The sequence below is a fragment of the Diorhabda sublineata genome, chromosome 6 (assembly GCF_026230105.1).
Source record: "Diorhabda sublineata isolate icDioSubl1.1 chromosome 6, icDioSubl1.1, whole genome shotgun sequence".
Taxonomy (NCBI): Eukaryota; Metazoa; Arthropoda; class Insecta; order Coleoptera; family Chrysomelidae; genus Diorhabda; species Diorhabda sublineata.
This window is the reverse complement of record NC_079479.1, coordinates 32,445,113-32,464,483: the sequence shown is the minus strand read 5'-3', so window position 1 is coordinate 32,464,483 and position 19,371 is coordinate 32,445,113. Positions and strand designations below refer to the sequence as shown.

General features: G+C 32.7%; 1 protein-coding gene across 2 annotated transcripts in view; it reads left to right on the top strand.

Annotated features, from left to right (window-relative positions):
- Positions 1-19,371, top strand: part of LOC130445714 (homeobox protein araucan-like) — a 110,616-nt gene that overhangs the window by 74,361 nt on the left and 16,884 nt on the right. For both annotated transcript variants that reach the window (XM_056781539.1, XM_056781540.1), the window contains one exon: positions 12,751-12,869. In XM_056781539.1, coding sequence (XP_056637517.1) covers positions 12,751-12,869 — 119 coding nt within the window. The remainder of the gene's footprint in view (positions 1-12,750; positions 12,870-19,371) is intronic.

Below are 19,371 nucleotides of genomic sequence, written 5' to 3'. Positions count from 1 at the left end.
AAGTTACCGAATTATAAACTGTTATTAAAATTACTATATAACAAACTTTTTGAAATGCTATTTCATTATATAGTTGTGGATTTTATGTAAAACCTCTATTTTTTTCTAAATCAAAAACTTACTAAAACTATTTCAAAATAAGAGGCTCAAGTGTTCTAGTTTCAAGCATAAAAACAAACTGCGTAGCTAGCACCATCTATCGAACGATTCATTCACAATTTTTTTTTGTAATTCTACAATAGAACATAGTAAATCAAAATATTAAGATTTTTTTTAATATTACGAGGATGTATTGATATCTAGTTAGCCTAGACTAGTTCCATGGATAAACAAAATATTGCGCTACCATAGCAACGAACAATAACTTATTAGAAGTGTCAGTGTGAAGTTTGACGTCAAAAAGTAAACCAGAGTTACGCAATAAATTTAAAGAAAAAAGATGTTCACTGAAATTGTGAAAATCGAAAAATTGGAGTATTTAAAAGGGTTAAGAGGTAAGCAGATTCACGAAGATATAATTAATACCCTTGGTGATCAATGTCCTTCGTATGCGACCGTGAAAAATTGGACTGCAAGCTTCAAAAGAGGTAAATTTTCCATTGAAGATGATGACCGATCGGGAAGGCCAGTTTTTGTGCCCGTCCCCGAAAATATCGATGCAGTTCATGACATGATTTTATCGAATTGGGCTAAATCGGATATCTGAAGCAGTGAATATCTCATACGAACGCGTTCATCATATAGTTCATGTCAATTTGGACATAAGAAAAATGGATCCCCAAATGTTTGAATGTTGACCAAAAGCGTGCAAGGGTTGAAGCATCAATATGTGCTCGATCTGAAAACGATGTAAACCTCTTAAACCGAATTGTTACTATGGATGAGACTTGGGTACATTTCTACGATCCAGAAACAAAGCAACAATCGATGGAATGGCGACACTCTGGTCCCCTAAGACCCAAGAAGTTTCGTGTCTAAAAATCTGCTGGAAAAGTTCTTGCTTCAGATTTTTGGAATCGCCATGTAGTAATCATGAATGATTTTTTGGATAAGGGTAGAACAATAACTGGAGATTACTATTCCACATTACTGACCAATCTATGGGGAAAATTAAAGAGAAAAGAGGCGGAAAGCTATCCAAAGGTGTTTTGGTTTTGCAGGACAACGCCCCTGCACACAAATCTCATGTTGCCATGCAAAAAATTTCGTGATTTAGGGTTTGAATGACTAGAACACCCCCCTTATACACCAGATTTGGCTTCGTCCGACTATCATCTCTTTCCTCAACTGGAAAAAAGTTTAAAGGGTCGTAAATTTTCTTCTAACGAGGAAGTAATAAAAGCTGTGGAGGTCTAGAGACGTTGCAGGTTCTCTGTAATAAATGTATCCAATTAAAAGGAGAATATGTTGAGTAATAAAATATTTTGACAATGAAATTTTGTTTGATTCTATAGTAGGCTGAGAATTTTACTTTCCAAGTAAGATTTATATTAAAAAAATTAAATTATTCAATCTGTGTTATAATTTGAATTCGTACAGTCTGATTAGTTATTTTAGCCATCATATGATTAGCGAAACAATGGTAACTTTACCAAAAATATATATAACTATAAAAAGATAGATCATTCTTTGAACATATACGTGGCCATGTAGAGAAATTTTTGTATTTATTCAACAAAGTTCAATTAGAAGAGAAAGAAGTCAAGCTTGGAAATCATACTTACAAATATCTCTGAAAAAAACTATTAAAGAGATCGTTGGGTGATAGAGTCAGACAATATCTTTGTTTAAGGTTAAAAAAACGTTTTGAAAAATATTTCACAGTTCAGAGTTTTCGTTGAAAGTTGTACAAAGAACAAAGAGAAAGAACTGCATTGATTTTTCCTTTACTATGAGGATAAACTAATAATTGTACTGGATTCCTCTTCATATTACAAAATTAAAACCTACCAATTGAAACCGTAATCTAATTTACTCATTTAAAACCTCCCGGTACTTCTATTTTAGTATTATTCGAGATGGCCCTTTTTACTATTAATTAAATTGTATTAAATCATCTCGATTTGGTGTCTGATCTTCTTCGAAAAGTATCAAAATTGTCTCGTTAGCTTCAGGTAATAAGTTCCGTTATTGCTTCCTTTCACGCTCCTAATTAACCTGTGGGTCCCTCTTCCACTAAAATCGGATCGAAGAGTATCTTCCCTTTCTTTTCTCTTCTTCATTCCAATTCTAGTTTCTTTTTCGTTTTAGCAGCGATATATCTTCATCCATTCCTACTAGAAGATTTATTGGAGCCGTGAAGACGATGACCTGAACGATTGAGGCCGAAGTTTGACCCACGTTTGACATGAACAGAGATATTCCTTGAGGACGTCGTCCTCATATGTTTCCAAATAATAGGGTGTGGAAACCTGAGGGGAGAAAAAGACAGAGAAAGATTAAAATTGCTAGTAAATCTCTTAAAAATTTCATTTATTGTGACTTTTGTTTATTTAGTATATAAATAATTAGTGGTAACTTCATTGGGAGGTGGAAGAAGCCTGTTAGGCTAAAGATTCATTTAATTGAGCTCCGTATTAATATAGAAAAGATGTTTGTTAATTGTTACACATCCGGTTTTGTTATGTTCAAGAATGAAGCCGTCTCTGTCTAAACTGCATATTCAAGAACATCTAAGGAGAAAATTTCCAACGTAGAATTCTCGTGAAGTGAACAATCGCCTTACAAGTACAAGTGCGAACAACTACTACAAATTGCTGCTTTTGTAAAGTTTACCTAATAAATATCACTTTTTGCTATACAATAACCAGTTTTATCGTATTGATTCACACATTGATACGAGGTACGGTTATTATTTCCATTTTTCGGCGATATACTTTCAATGAACAAAAATAGGGATCATCTTAATAACCAATATAATTTTTTTGTGCATTGTTGATGTTAAATTTGATAATGCTTGTTTTTAATTAGTCAAATTTAAAAAAATACCAAAACTACTCAGGATGAACGTCGATTTGGAAGAGGATGAGGTATAAAACAACTACCAAAGATATTATCTATACCAGTTAGAGAAATATTTCATTTTGTCTTATTGCTACTGTTTTACCATCAACTGTCCAGAGTACATAAAAGATCTCAGCTTGGATTGGAGTATTGTTTGAAAAATGTCCGACCTAACGTTTTTAACCCTTGCAAATAATTCAAGGCGTTTTTCTATGCGATAACGATCTCATCAGATGGAAATTTCTCTCCTACAAATGAAATTTTATGATAAGAAAACAGTAAAAAATCAGTGGGTGTCAGATATGGTGAATAGGTTGGGTGTTCAACTAACTCGAATAAAAATTGGTAAATGTTAGCTATGGTGATTACAAAAGTAAGAGAAGGTCTTGATGGTCCTCATGGACAAGCACTTTTTTCTTCAAATCTTGTCGCTTATACGATGTAGGCTTACCAGCGATGAAACGTTATGAAATGCGGCGGAAAAATCGTTATTTTCAATATTTTTTTCTTATTAGGTTAATTTTTTCAACTCATTTTAAGTGAAAATGAGACCTAAGTTAAAAAAAAACAAAATTTCAACACTTTTTTGGTTAATTAAGAAAAATACAAAACATTATTAATCTTAAAAGTAAAAAAATCATGAAGTAAGGAAATCCTAACCTAAAAATTTAGATAGATTTATGACAATCAATTGTTTTTCTTTCAAATTGTAGGTGCTTGAATGTACTTTCCAAAAAAATACGTTTTTCGAAAAAAATTTCAAATACTGTTTCCTTAACTGGAAATCTATGGTTTTGCGTTGTTTTTTGGTTTCCAAACTTCTATCTTTTTATTTTTAATTTAAAAAATTCACTATATAACACAAAAAAACATCTATTAGAGGAAAATCTCACTCATATACATTTACAGCGCAGATACATTGAGATTGAAATTTGTTGTGAGCGAATTGGTTTTTATTGGATCATAAAGCTACACTTAGCACCAAAGAATTGCGGTACTTGTCACCATATATACTCGTGTCGCGGTATCTGAAAATAATGGATGAAGTAACTAATTATATACGTTGTAAAATACTGTAGACGACTGCTGAAAAACTGCGAACAATGAAGTTTCGCCAGAGGCATGAAATCGCTTTCGGTTTTAGACTTTGTTTACCGACGACCGACAGGAATGTGAAAATTGAATTTTTATTGTCACGCCGTTAGCTCATAACAATACTTCTCCGAAGAGGATCTTACTTTTTTTTGTGAAATTCTCGGCCGACGAAGCGAGAATCACAGAATCATAACTCACAAAGGTAATATAGTAACGTCAAATTACGATTAGCAATTTACTTTATTTAGAACAAAAATTGGAACCGCTACGACCTTTTTCTAAAACAAAAAATAACCTTATTCGTTCTAAGAATTGAGGCTCAGCCTACAAGCTGTTTCAAGCTTTTATTTCCTCTTCCATATTCATTCTTTCTCCATAGATTGTTGGATGAGAAATCATTTTATTTCTATTTGAGATCTAAATAGTTTGTACCAAGTTCTCCAATTTATTTAATAGATATTTGCTTGTGAGTGGAGATTTTTCACATTTTGGATAGACGAACAATCTCGTTGCCCAGCCCAATTCATGGATTTCTGCCATGAAATCTATGAGTTTTGTCTTTCACCCATAACCATATAGCTTCCAGAAGGCACCCGTTGGAATTTCAGCAGCTGTAGTAAAACCATTTCTTCCTGTCTCTAGCTTTTACCATGTCAAGTTTATGTATTGCATTTCATTTTATAAAGTTCTTCGTGATGATTATTCAGATCTGCCTCTTTTCTTCTGCAAGTTGCATTTGTCTGGTTTCCGTAGGGTACGACGTATGCATCTCCATTTGCGCTTCAAAGTCTTAACGTATCTTTTCTCTTCTTCAGTTGTGTTCCAAATCCATCCGGTTTGGCCAAACAGATTTTACATTGGTCTGGAACAGTCTTAGTTTTGTTGTTCTTAAGATTGAAGACCTTATTTCATACAATCACCCAAAAATATTTTGTGTAAGTGAACACTTTGTTTTGTAAAGCACCCAATAAGTTGACATAATATCTGTCATTGATCATTTGTCCTTTCTTCTAGGTAGCTTTTTCCAAAAAAATTATCGCTGTGACCATTTCATCTTGGCTAGATTAATTATCTGGAAAGCTTCTGATTTCAACTTGAAAAAGACAGTACCTATGTATCAATATAAAGTTTTAGCCGTTTTGAACGGGTCTTCGATGATCGTCATGGGTAAAATTCACGAATTGGTTGACTACCCACCATATTCAACAGATTTGTCCACAAGAGATTATTTCTTGTTTCCTAAAAGTTTCACTTGCAGCATAGAGATTTTTATCATACAACCTCTCGAAATGGTTATGGAAAAAAGTGTCTTCTTTCCTTTTTAGGTCGGAATCGTTCCATATTTCACTTATTTCAACTATTTATAGTTTTTTCTTTCGCATAATCCAAAGTCAATGATACTACTGTAGGCCTACGATTGACTTCGTATTATTATTTAAAAAAAATGTCTTTGTATTCTTCTGTATCTTCTCTATTTTTTTTTCATTTCTTGTTGCTTAGTTTAATTACTACCATTTACTGATTTCCACTATCAAGGCTACATTAATGTCGAACAACGTGCGGTGCGTTGATCTTATAAATACCGCTCTTCGTTCTGTTTTAATTAAACTTATTCTACTGAATAACGTTCACAAGTGATGTCATTAAGAAGTATTTGTGTTGATATGAATGAAAATACGATGCTACACCTTTTGAATATTAAATAAAATATCTGCTTGTTATTCTGAAAATACTTGTCTCGACATTGTCTTCACATGTGCTCTTGTAAATACGCATTTTAAAATCATATCAGGCAATTAAATCAATTAAATAATATAAATTGAACCAATTAAATTTAACAATGAGCTCAGGGTTTTATAAATCTGCCATAAAAAGATATCTGCAAGTGAGAATCCTGTTTTTTCTATACCATGTATTTGTATAGTCTATTCTTCAAGAAATACCACAATGTGAAATTGAAAATTTTGAAATACGAGGACAACGTGGTTCTTCAAGAGCATACAAGATCAAATTCCAGTAGAATTTTGATCAGAGATTAGATAAGCTAATGCTTCTTATGCATGAAGAAGATTCTGTGTATATATAAATTTAAAAATGTCTCAAAGAATAAAAGCTGTCTAATAACGTCTTTTCTCTTCTGCCAAATGGGTTGAGCTCCAAGGGTACAAAAAGCATTATTTGCGTATTGACGGTTACACAGGCGCACGCCATCTGACAACACCAAAAGAACATAATGCTGCTCTATGTATTATTGGGTCGAACTATTATTCTAAATGTTTTGGTTAGCTGTAACTAGGTTAATGTTTTTACAATGTCTTCAAATTATTGAAGAGCGTATATAAGGCAGGAGGTCGTCGTAAACAGTTAGTTGAATATTGAAGAAAAACGGTCAATGGTACAAGCAATTTGGGTGTTAAAAACTGATATCTAAAGTGATATGATAGTTACCAAAAATTGTGTTTGATGCAGCCTAGAAAACGGTACATTGAGTCCACACGAAACCCTGGTGGTATAGAATGAATTGCCTTATTTCGTACACCCCTATACATACATACAAGTGTTTCAAATATACACATGCAAAGCAATTGCAGGATCTACAAGGATATTCCTTGTAGAGTTTGCTGCTATGTACTCGACTTCTTACATTACAAAGAAGTTTACCGAAGAGTAAAAATCCTTTGAACTCTGGTAAAGAGAGATACTATAAGCCAGATGATGCAGAGTGAATCGTCTGCCACTAGAGGAACGTAATTGTCCCAAAATATGCTCTAATGAAATTTTGAGTATAATGAGTTTATATATTCCCTTAAATTAATAACAGGATAACCAACAACTTCACAGATTCCCCTCTGGTACGTCATTTTGCAGAGCTAAATGTAATTTATTTAGTTTTTGCTTCGTTCAGCTCCAAGTTTTTAGAATCAAACCAAGATTAATCTTCCCTCAGATTCTCGATATTGATATTTCCAACCCCAAAGAAATTATTAATTATTAATAATAAATATTATCAATACCATAAAGAGAAGAGAGCTGTCTTCACATAATCTCCAACTCCCGAATGCCATAAGAAATTCAGTCAGTTTATGATTTGAGGGAAGTTAATAAAAGGATTTGGTACAAAAAAAACATCCTGGATGAGACAAGGTTTGTTACAAATAAACAGTAAACTCTCCAGATCACCTGTCATGAAAAAAACATGATTATTATTATTTTTTGAATGGAAATTGTATCTCAAGAGTTATGTTTATGAAGTTTAATGATACACATTGTCAAATGCTTGCTTAACATCTATTAATTCATTAATTTTATGCAGAATCACTAGGTATCTATAATTTCTGTTTGCCTTACGAAACATTAATGCAGATCAGACAGGAAAAATAGAAAAAAAGATTTAATTATGCGAAGACACATATACTACCTCTTGAAATGCAAGAATGTTCGTTATTCAGGCGAATATTAGACGCTGCTATTTTAGTTTTATAAATGTACGAACCCGTATTAATTAAACTGTTGATGTACGTTCTTCACGAAATGAATAGAGGAACACAAGTTCAAAGAACATCTTGTCAAAAAGGTATTCCTCACAATAAACCAACTAAAACTTGGAATGTTCAAAAATAACATACGTAATATTCGGCATTGGTAGAAATATCACTTAAAAAAAAATCAGTTCTTAGTTACTATAACTAACCAAACGATACACGATAGAATAATTGTGATTAGTGTTTTATACAGGGTGCTCCGGGACTTCGAGAGTGCGTAGATGACGTGAAAATAATGATGTACATGAAAACAAAAGAAGATTTATCATATATCAAGTGGCTTGTACTTATTGTGATTCTGTCTACATAGGGCAGACATCTCAGTATTTAGAAAATAGACTAAGAGGTCATCAATACGATAGAAAAAATAGAACTTCATTAACGAACCGTGAAATATCAAAAAAACATAAATATAGTTCATATTCATAAAAAAGAAAAAGCTATAAATGAAAAAAAATACCTAAATAATTCAGGTAAAATTTATAACTTTATTTCGTAAATAAAACTATAAATAATTTGATTGATTATTGCTATATATTTGAGATGTAAGGACTAGGGAAAAATTAATTTTTCTTATTAGAACAAATTTTGATTTTATTCCTATTTTGCTGTACATGATATAGGTGATCTATTGATTAATATAAATACTTCAATTTTGTCAGTATCAATAACAAATTTTGACTTAAAAAAATGTCGAAACATCGATTTTTATCTTTCTTTTGAAAAATTATTTTGAAACAGAAGAGATCTAAAATCAAGAATATTTAGAAACATATCAAAAGAAATTAAAGGATTTCATAAACAAATTCAGCTAATCTTTTCCTTAAGTAAATAAAACGATATTCGACAATTAACAGTTTCATTGTGTTTTAATAAATATTTTCAATAAATAACTACAATTTATGATAATTTTCTTACGAATGTTTCTTTATGGCGAACGGTTTCCTTGGCATGTAGAACAATCCAAAAGTACTTTTCGTTAAAAAATTGATTCGAAAATCCATTTCTATTATATTCTTTCGATTGTACCTACAGGTTGTCTCCGCAAAAGTTGTTAACGGATTATTAACTTTCGAATGTATGATTTAGAAAATATACTCAAATACACTCGAATTTTTTGTCTTAAAACACCTTTATATACCAAAATTATTAACAATGGAGAAATTATTCGAGAAAATAGTTGATGGTATTTATTTCGATGGTATTACCGAATGTTCATTATATTTTATTACAACGTGAAATTGCAAGTTTGAGCTTGTATGTCGATATAACGATATAAAGCAATTTAATATGTAGTACACATCGCTGGAGCATTGTAAACACAATAATAATTGTTCGAATGTTGTGTTAGTGAAATAAAAATTATTTGCACGCCATGCTGTCACTCTCGTGCACGCTCTTCGAATAAAATTATTAATTATCATTCATTACGGCGAATTAAATATGTATATTATAAAATCAAAATGTTGTTCTTTTTGTTGCGATGGCCTCGATGGAATAACTTGTTATTTAATATTGATACCAGTAAATTATTATATAATTCTTATATATATATATATATATATATATATATATATATATAACATTAATAACTAATTAGATTAGTGTTAAAAAGGGTTTAAAATCGTTAATTCCAAGTAAAAACTACAGTGTGATTCGAAGAAAACTGTCTAAGTACGATTTAAATTCCATAAAAGTACAATTAATGACTTGAACCATTCTAATAACTTTTATTTTTATAACGTAATTATTATTATAATCGACGAATACAAGATATACAAACTGTCTAAATTTATCAACATCCAAAAGAAGAATTCCAAAGTCTCACGACTGTTTCTTTTTATTGAATTTCCTTCAAATGATAAACATTGCATTATCATAATAAAATTGTTTGAATCAATGAGAAAGAAAGTCCTTACCCTAAAAGTATCCCACTGATAAAACTCTGGCAACTGAAATCTCGAAGGTTTGATAGATATGATTTCGAAATTCACTTTATATAAGTGTTCCCGCCCTAACCGGATACTTGAGGCCTATGAAGTGAAGTTACCCTTAGATAGAGTTGGGGTATTATTCAACATACAATAAAAAAGGCAATTTCTGCGATACTGCCTTGACTGGAAGGTTTTTGGAATGACTATTGTTCTATCATGATTTCCTTTTATCGTCAAAATCCAAATAGTTGCATGGTGGTGATTCTAGTAGTGAAACATTTGTTGAAAGACTTTTATCAAAAAAGTCCGATTTTCAATTTTTTTTCTTCACAAATCGTGTTATAAAGGGTGCAGATATTATAATTTGATGATTATTTCAAGGACGAGATGAGTCATTAATTTTTTATTGATGAATCTTATTTTTTGTCTCGGAATCATATCCATAGACTCAACTATCTTCCGAAGTAATAATTCTTGTGATGAAAATCGGATTTTACTGAAAATATGACACTTTTAAATAGTTGAAAAAGCTTCAGATTTACTATAAGTTTATCAACTAAAAGTAGAAGTAACGATTAATTATACAAATATCAACATAACCTCATTGATTAACACTTCCTCAATCTTCTTATTACTCTCAAAGTTTGGCAACATTGTCGAGGTGTAACGACTTACTTTCTATCAAGTTTTATACTGTAAAATTTTATAGTTAAGTTAAGATAATTGGGAATAAAAAACGATCCATTTTTCTATTGCCTTCGGTGGCTACTTGCACAGTTATCTCTTAGAGATAACTTCTCCAACTCTGTTCTTCAGTATATTTATTCTGGGCGCGTAAATCTTTCTGCGGAAAGACGATTCGGAGGGCGCTAGCGGTAAAAGAGGGAAAACCCTTAGGGATCGAGAAGATGGATGGAAGGTTTCGCGCCTCGCGCCGCTGTTACGGCCGTCTATAAAAAAGACCATTTCTAACCACTGTTCGCTAAATTACCGACATTATATTACAGTAAACAACACTCAATTGATTTTGTTAAGTTGCGTAAGGGCATTTATTGAGAATAACACTTGTTACTGGTATAAATGATAACGTGTTACATCTACCAACAACAATTATTTGTAATTTTGAAAATATGTATACGTTATTACATTCTTTTCTTCATTTGGTTTTTTGTTTTTGATTGAACTAAATTCTTCGACAGGCGTTTATACAGAAGCTGTTAATTTTTATATGGAATGTGCGATTGAGCTGAACGTAATCACATACTTATCATCTGATGTTTCAGTTTGGATAGGAGATTAATTTTCATAAGATGCTTAGATATTAAGGAGTCTACTAAAACGGTGCTTTACGGGCTTGCAGAACCACGAGTCTATACTAGAATTATCAAGGTCTTGTAGGTAGAGCATTTTTGGCGATAGTTCTCAAATGAGATGCTGTAGAAACAGTAAACTTTACATATAATGTCACTTCTTCGGGAACCGATCGCATGCGCAATTTGAAAATCTTCGATCGCGGATCTATGACTATATCTATGATGAATGGAACAACTCGATTCCTAGCATATGGTAGCGAAATATGGATGATTAAACCTAAGGAAAAAATGTTAATTATGATCGAAATGAAGTTATGGTAAAGAGCAACCAAATCCAGGAGAGACTGTGCAGGAAATGATTGAATAAGGAAGATAACACACATTAATCGATGACATCCAAATCGAATAACTAATCTGGTATGTACAAAGAATAGGTTCTAAAATGTACACCACAGGGAGTAAGGAGAAGACCACGAAGAAGAGAGAGTATGTCTTGTATCTATCCGTTCAATATTTATCGCTTTATCAGAGTTTATTTGATGCCGAAAGTATTTAATTAAATTCCAATTTGAGAATGTGATGAGTAGTCATGTACCTCCATAATGTTTGTTGGATGTAATTAAGTAAAATTCAACATTTTTCAGACTAAAAAAAGTTACGAAAAACTCCACTCTCAAATTTCATATATGAAATATTATTGTGGCAGTGCAAAGGTTTGTATAAATCGGAAAAAATATTTCATTTTCCTTTTTTAGACGTCGCATCACGTATTGAAAGCAAGATAAACTACTCATAAATTTAGAAATCGTCTTTAGAGAATCAGAATCGATATTTTACGGGAAGCACGTCTATTTACTTACCTCTGGCAGTTTACGGAATTAAAGAAAATGATTTTTAAGTAGCAAAAAATAATTATTTGGAACTTAGTATTATGGATATTAGTATTTTCAATGGTGCAAACGATTGACCACCATTTTTAAAAGACCTATGTAGGCGTCTTCGGATTTATCTTTTACTTTAGCACATATCTTGTTGACTATAATCGAGGTTGTTATGTCGCCATTAAATGCCGACAAAGAACTCAATCACAGTCAGATAACTATATAAATATTGATAAGAGAGTTTGTTATCGTTAGGCGGTGCGATTATAGCTCATTCCAGGTGATATTTATATAAATCCTATAATGTATACCAAGGTAAACAATTTTCGAATGTGTCTTCCTCCAGAGCGACTACGATGGACGTTATCTCCGGTTTTACCCTGTTGAGCATTGTTCGATATTTCACGCTGGATGACTTTTTGTTACAATATTTGTCAAAATAAGTGGTTATTGTTAATTTTAGATATCGTATTTTGAGTTAAGTACCCAAAAAGCTTTTGGAAAAACAATTTTGTAGAAATAACTGGTTACAATTTATTTTTTCTTTTTGGTTAAGAATTTAGTTACCATAATTATAAAAGATAAGACAAACAAATAAAGAAGGTTTCAATAATATGGAAAGAATAGATCCATGTTGAAAATACGAGGGATATTTAGGAAGTTTGTTGATTTGATGCACGTATCATAACGATAGATAAGTTTCGAAATTCTGCTGCTGCAGTCGTATGGTGAGAAGTTAAAGGTAGAGGTAGAGGGCGTGGTGCCTCCAGATAACACAAATGCATAGGGAGTTATGGGGATGCTCATAATTAGAACATTTTGTTAGTTCAACAGTAAAACATAAAATTGTTTCTAATATGATCGCGAGAACAAAATAAGTTTCCACTCAATTTTCTTGTAAATCATACTGCATACGATTGTGTATGAAAATTGATAAAACTAACTTTGTTAAAAAAATTATTGTGATGTTTTCTTGTTCCAGAGTAACCCTTACGCCCTTAAAGATGCAAGTGGTGCAGCTGACATGTCAGCGTGGACTACGGCGGGTCTACAGCCTACGACTGGATATTATCCTTATGATCCAACGTTAGCAGCTTACGGGTGAGCTCTAGAATATTATATCATAGTAAATAAACACTAAAAATGTATCTTTATCTTTTCCTCATGATTTTCTAGTAACTTCCCGATAGCTTTAACCGTTTTTATTGGTCGTTATTATACATCGTTAGATCTGGTTCCTTATTGCATATTCTGTAGAATATAAAACAGTTTCATTTGATGTAGATACTCGGGTTTTATCTATGTTTTGAAATCGAATTCAGCACTGCTCCACCATCTTGTTTATAGGTGTATTTTGATAATAATGCTATGTCCGAAATTAACTCCCAGATATTCTTATAACGACTTTATAGATTTTCAAAAAGTGTACAAAAATTTGCCCTATTTCTGTCTATTATTATTTTATTACTTTTCCTTACTTGATTGTTCCTGTTAACATTCAAGTTTAAACTAATTGTGTCTAGAGGTAAAATGAACTAAGTTAGACTTGTCTAACTGAGTTTTTGGGTTCATCATAGCAAATTGATTAAACGTCATGAATCTTAATCGTATCATGTTTTCACTAGAGAATCTATAGGCTTTTAAATTATTACTAAAAACCAACAAACACCTTCGATTAATAGCATATTTCTTCATACCTCTTGCCGTATTTATTTCCGGAACCTACCTCAATATCACTGTACTATAATTTGAAAAGAAAAAACAGTTATGTGCATTCTAGTATTTGAACTGAAACGGATATCCTCACACGTAATCTCTAATAAACGGAAAATCATGCTACATTTGCCTGTGTCTCTTTGTGTTCCCCTTCATTGAACACAACAGTTTAAAACGTATAATGTCGTGACCAGTTTGTCACAACGTTGTTGTCAAAATGATTTTGTCGAACATCGAGCGTGTTCATACGTTGCATGATGATACGATGAGCGCATTCACATTTCTTTATTCCACACTGAAACTACACGAGAGATCACAAACAGCGATATCGGGTAGATAGATCAAACGGACATGCTAGTTGCGGTTTTGTATAATACCTCTTCCTGTTCTCAACTGCCATCATTGTCGCTTTGCTAAGTAATCTTTTACTTGGAAATTAGAAATATTAACCTCTACTATATGGCTGAAAAACGGGGCTGTGCTAACGAAACAAATACCAAAGCTTTCATTTTCGCAGCGTTGCCAAGTTACCAAATCAAATTTCCTTGTGAAATTTTCCGTGTCGATTGAATTATCATTGGAAACAACAACGCGGTTTAATGGTGTATGTTTCCACGGGGCAAAGTAAATAAAAAAAGGTATGTGGAAACAACGATAATGTTTTCCGGTATAGCAAATTTGCTATTTATCATTAGCATGTCACTGGCATTTTCATTACAAATTTTACATTGTTGAGTTTACATTCAACCAAACGTGTCATTTGGATGTGATTATTGTGACATACTGTGAGATTGTGATGCAATTGGGCGTTGGACGAAAAGTTGATCCCTCATGACCTGATCAAAGAAAATATTATAGCGTCGACTGGTGCATTGAAAAAAAAGCTAAATGTACATTAAAAGGCTGATTGCTTGCAAAGACCAATCTAAAGAAACTGTTTTACATCAGTCAGAAGGTTAAAGTTGATGAGCTATCCAGCATTCAAATCTTCCTTCTGGAGTTGCCTCTAAAAACGCATGGAAGTAATTGTATATATTTGAAAAGAATATTATGAAAAACACTTAAAGTAGCTTCAATGATAAAAATTTGCTTTATTATTATTAGAACAGAAATAGGAAAGTTTATTTCATATCTTGAAATACAGTGTGGCGCAATAAAACGTGCATATTGCATCATCAGTGGTTGGATAGTTGCCCTTGTGGAGTTTTAGTTGCCATGAGTCACTTAGGCGGAAAGCGTCGCACTTTTTGTGCTCGCACGTTTTACGAGAACGGTCGTTCATACGCTCAGAATATAGATCAAAACACAATTACCCTCAATATGCGTTAAGCGTTTTGAGGGAACCACGTTTAAACCGCCAGCAAAAGGTCGTCCAAGAAGGTCTGGGACCACAGATAATATTGATGGGTAAAGGAGTCAGTACGAGAAAATCTGCATGTGTCTACTCGGAAGCGATCAGCGGCTTTAAACTTGTCGCGACTTTATAGCGAATTTTGAAGTTGGAACTTAAACTGCATCCTTATAAGCTCCAGTTAACACAGGAATTAAAAGATACTGAATTTGGAGCAAGGTTGGCATTTGCTAAAGAAAGATGAGGCTCATTTAAATGAATTCGTAAACCGATAACAGTTGCTATTGGATCGAAAAAAATTTAAAAATAAATCATCAAAAACCACTGCTTAGTCCTAGAGTAACAGTATGGTCAGCAATTTCAGGAAAGGGAATTATTGGCCCTTTCTTCTTTGAAGATTCACGAGGACGAAACTTCACCGTTAACACTGACCGCTATATTGCGATATTAGAGGGCTATTTGACTTCAGAACTTGCCGGATGAAGAATAGCGAATACGAAAACTTGCTTCCAACAAGACGGAGCGACCTGTCACATATTAAAGTAATCTATGGCGACTGTGAGGCGGATGTTTCCTGCAAGACTTATTCCCAAAAGAGATATATCCCTTGGCCTCCACGTAGCCCTGACTTGACGCCTCTTGATTTTTTTTTGTGTGGGCACCTCAAACATGAACAATCGGAGGGATATCAGTCAGCTAAAGGAAAATATCCGCCAGGAAATGGCAGCAATCACCCCAGATTATTTGACAAGAGTTTTCACAAATCCGCGTCCGCGTTTAAGGGAGTGCCGTCTTCGAGAACTTCATTAAATTACCTAATCATCATATCTTTTATTTTAACAACACCTTATGTATTTGTTTTTAGCCTATACTATTTTAACAAAATTATCCAATATATTACTATTTAATATAAAAATGAGGCTCCACAATTCACCGACGAATACATACAAAACCTCAATAAAGAAAATATCAATAAACGCATCATTCATTATTTACGTTAAATAAACAAACGGCAACGCCGCCTCGTCGATATACATTCGACGAATAAAAGCGGAAAGCTGAGCTTAAGGTATAAAGTATTTCGAGTATATGAAGTAGATCCGGCGGTCGGTTGAATTGTTGTGCCGCTAATTCCCGGTCACGGATCGACTGCCACTGCCGGAATGGCTTTAAGACAAAATGGCTGAAGAGGGAGAGCTATTGATTGGCGCGTCGGTGCGCCGGCGGCGCCGCGACCCAGGTGGTGACTGTAGAAACTCAAATCGCAATGCACCATTTCAATTTATTGCTTATAGATACAATCGTATAGTTGGCGTTTTACCTTATACCGAGTCGTTGAAAATGACATAATAATGTGTAATAACATTCAATTATGAATTACCTTTATTGGCCCTAGTGTATAATACTATAAACATACATACAACAAAAGAAGAATGGACTATTAGAAGACATATTACGGAAACGCTGAAATGATTTTTTTTGGTCCTAAAGAAGATTAAGTCAATTGTACAATAGAAATAGAAAAAGTTCATTCCACGGAAACCTACTCTATATTTCTTATGTTAATTGATCGAAGTTTCTGAAGAGTGTGATGTATAAACTTTAATTTTTCATAAAATGGATGAAATAGAGTCCATTACTGATTCAATAAAATGTCTAAGATGACTCTTCAATACATATAAAAATACGTATTTGCATTATATTATAATCAGAAATTGTTTTATGTCAAATCCTCGTCAGTTGTTAAATCTTCACTATTCCAATTTTTGTATCAAGTTTAACTATTTTTTAAGTATTTCCAATTAGATTTTAGAAGATGAATTTTTCGCTGGTCAGGCGTTGACCAAAAACGTACTACATTTTCCTTCGATTTGTGTAGCCTTTTATCTTTAAAATCCCTTCAATTTGTACCAGGTCTCAAGTCGCCCTTCCTACAAAACATCCAACACTCTTAGGCACAAAAATCTCAAACTTTGACTCATCACTCCAAACATCATACGATCAATTTACATATTCTTCAGCCCACTACAACTTTTTCATTTTATTTTGAAGTTTTCTCACTGCCATCATCCAAAAAAGCAATCTCAAAGGTAGTTCCCTAGATTTAATGATGCGAGCTGCTATCTTTGGACCCGTGGGTCATCGATGGGGTAGTGTTAACACTAAGTGGGACAAAAAAACCCCAGAAAAATAGTTTTCTTTGGAAAGCGTCTATGTATTTTGAATGAATAAAAAAAGATTGCATCGGCTGAAAAACTCCAAATAATTTTGAAGCAGAATATTCCGTGGAAAGTCTCGTTTTTAAAAGTACTAGAATATTCTAAATGGATTCCTTTTTATTTAGAACTTCCTTTAAACTAATTTTTCAAACAATTTGTCAATAGTTGAAGTTTACATTTCTGCTTTGCAGCTCCGAATCTTTAGCTCAAATTTACCAAAATTTTTAGTTATATCACTGCAAATGTTATTTCTAATTCTTTCTGTGTTTTTATGAACTGGGATCTGTATCTTCACATTTTTCAATGTTTTGATTCTCTGATGGAAAATGACTAATTATTCAACAAATTTTTCTTCTTAGTGTCATTGCCTTTTTGAGTCAAATAGTTTAGTAGTAGTCGTTCTTTCACAATCGTGAATTTTCAAAAAAATAGATACCCACGAATAAATACGATTCATCACAAATGGTAACAAATTGGATGGATGTATTTTCCAAATTGTCAATTTTTTCCGAAACGCCTATGTTGAGCGTAACTTTTATTTTTTTCATCAAAGTGACATCGGTGACCGCCTTTTCCCTGTCTATGACAAAAAGTAGCCAGTTTAATAGGGGTGAAACCACTCTAGCCGTAATCAAATCCCAGTGTAGGGGAAAACCGCCGACTAGGGAGGGCAACTCTATACATCAGTCTGACAGTTTTCCACAAAGAAATCTGCCATTAAATCATTTTTTCGCTTTCCGAAGAAAAGCGCTGATTAATTTTCGTTCGGGGGATGTCTGTTGATTTATCTAATAAGAACGAATATAATGATAAGCGGAATTTGAATAATTTGACCGTTAAAAAATATAAATATGTCCAATTATTTCATATTATAATCCTTCGATTGATGGGAAAAGAAAAGGAAAATACATTATTATACCGATTGAAGGAGTAAGTTACAAGGAAACAACCTCATTTGGAGAAGAAACAAACTTTCTTTCATCAAGGCGATGAAAATGATGTTCAAATCGTATGAATTTCATCGAACTACTCCAAAGAAAAACATATCAATAAAATGAAGAAGTAATCAATAAAACAAAACCTATTATGCTGCCAGAGGAAAATATATTTATATAAATAATAAAAAAGAGGCTGGAAAAACTTCTGTGAACTACTTAATCAATATCAGAAATTTCCAATGTTGTGTAGTGGGTCCAGGACTCAAAAAAAACTGTTTTTTTTGAGTTTTTTTTAATGTCGACGTTTCGATCCTTTATTTGATCTTTATCAAGGCTCTGTGCCATATGTGCTGTCGATAGATTTGGAAAACCCAGATGAAGATGCTATTCTTTATATTATTGTCCTTCCTAGTACATTATTTCGAATAGTATTGTGGGCTGAGGACTCAAAATAAAACTGTCCAAAAGTTTATTAGAATGCCAACGTTTCGATCCTTTATTTGATTTTTAGTAAGGCTTCAGTGTCTTCAATACCTCTTAGACATTTTATTTTGAGTTCTCAACCCATAACACTATTCAAAATTCGAAATTGTTTTCCAAAAACTGGTATGGAAATAATGGAAAAGCGTTCTACCACTTCAGGGAATTACTGTATTAACCAAATTAAAAAATTTAAGTGATGTCACAATCGTTTCCTGACTTCTAGTGACTCTGAAACTTTTTTCGTTAGTTTCGTTTGTATTTTTAGTGATGAATTACAACTAACTCGACGTTATAGACATTCTTGTAACTATTAAATAATGCGTCGAATATCGTGTTCTTAATATCACCGGTTAGTACCCGGCACGGTAACGATACACATAAATTTCAACTGAAAATATTTCCCTATTTGTGGCAGCTAAAACGGCGTCTTTTATTAAAATGAGGTTATATTTATTTATGTTTGCTTTGCTCCGGTGTTTTTTAAGTGTTTTTACGGAGTTAATACTACGAGTCACGTGATTTTTGAATAATTTTACGTAACTAGCAGGTTATGGTTTATTTATGATATTTGTTTTTTTTTGGGCGAGATATTTTGTGTAGTTCCGTATCGTTGTAATATTGGTATATTAAACAGCTTAGTGAACATGAAACATTTAGTAAATTGAACGGAAAAATTCTAGGGAAATTCGGAATAAAACGATGACTATTAAGATGGCTAATAGATTAGACGAAGAATATATTTTGACAATTCAATTCACAACAAATTCTTGCATTAATATCGATATGATTAATAATTTTTAAAATTCACTTTTCTTCGTAAAGTATTTGTGACTTAATCCGCAATTTGGCGACAAAATTTTGATTTCAAGGTACTTAAAATTTCTTAATTCATAACA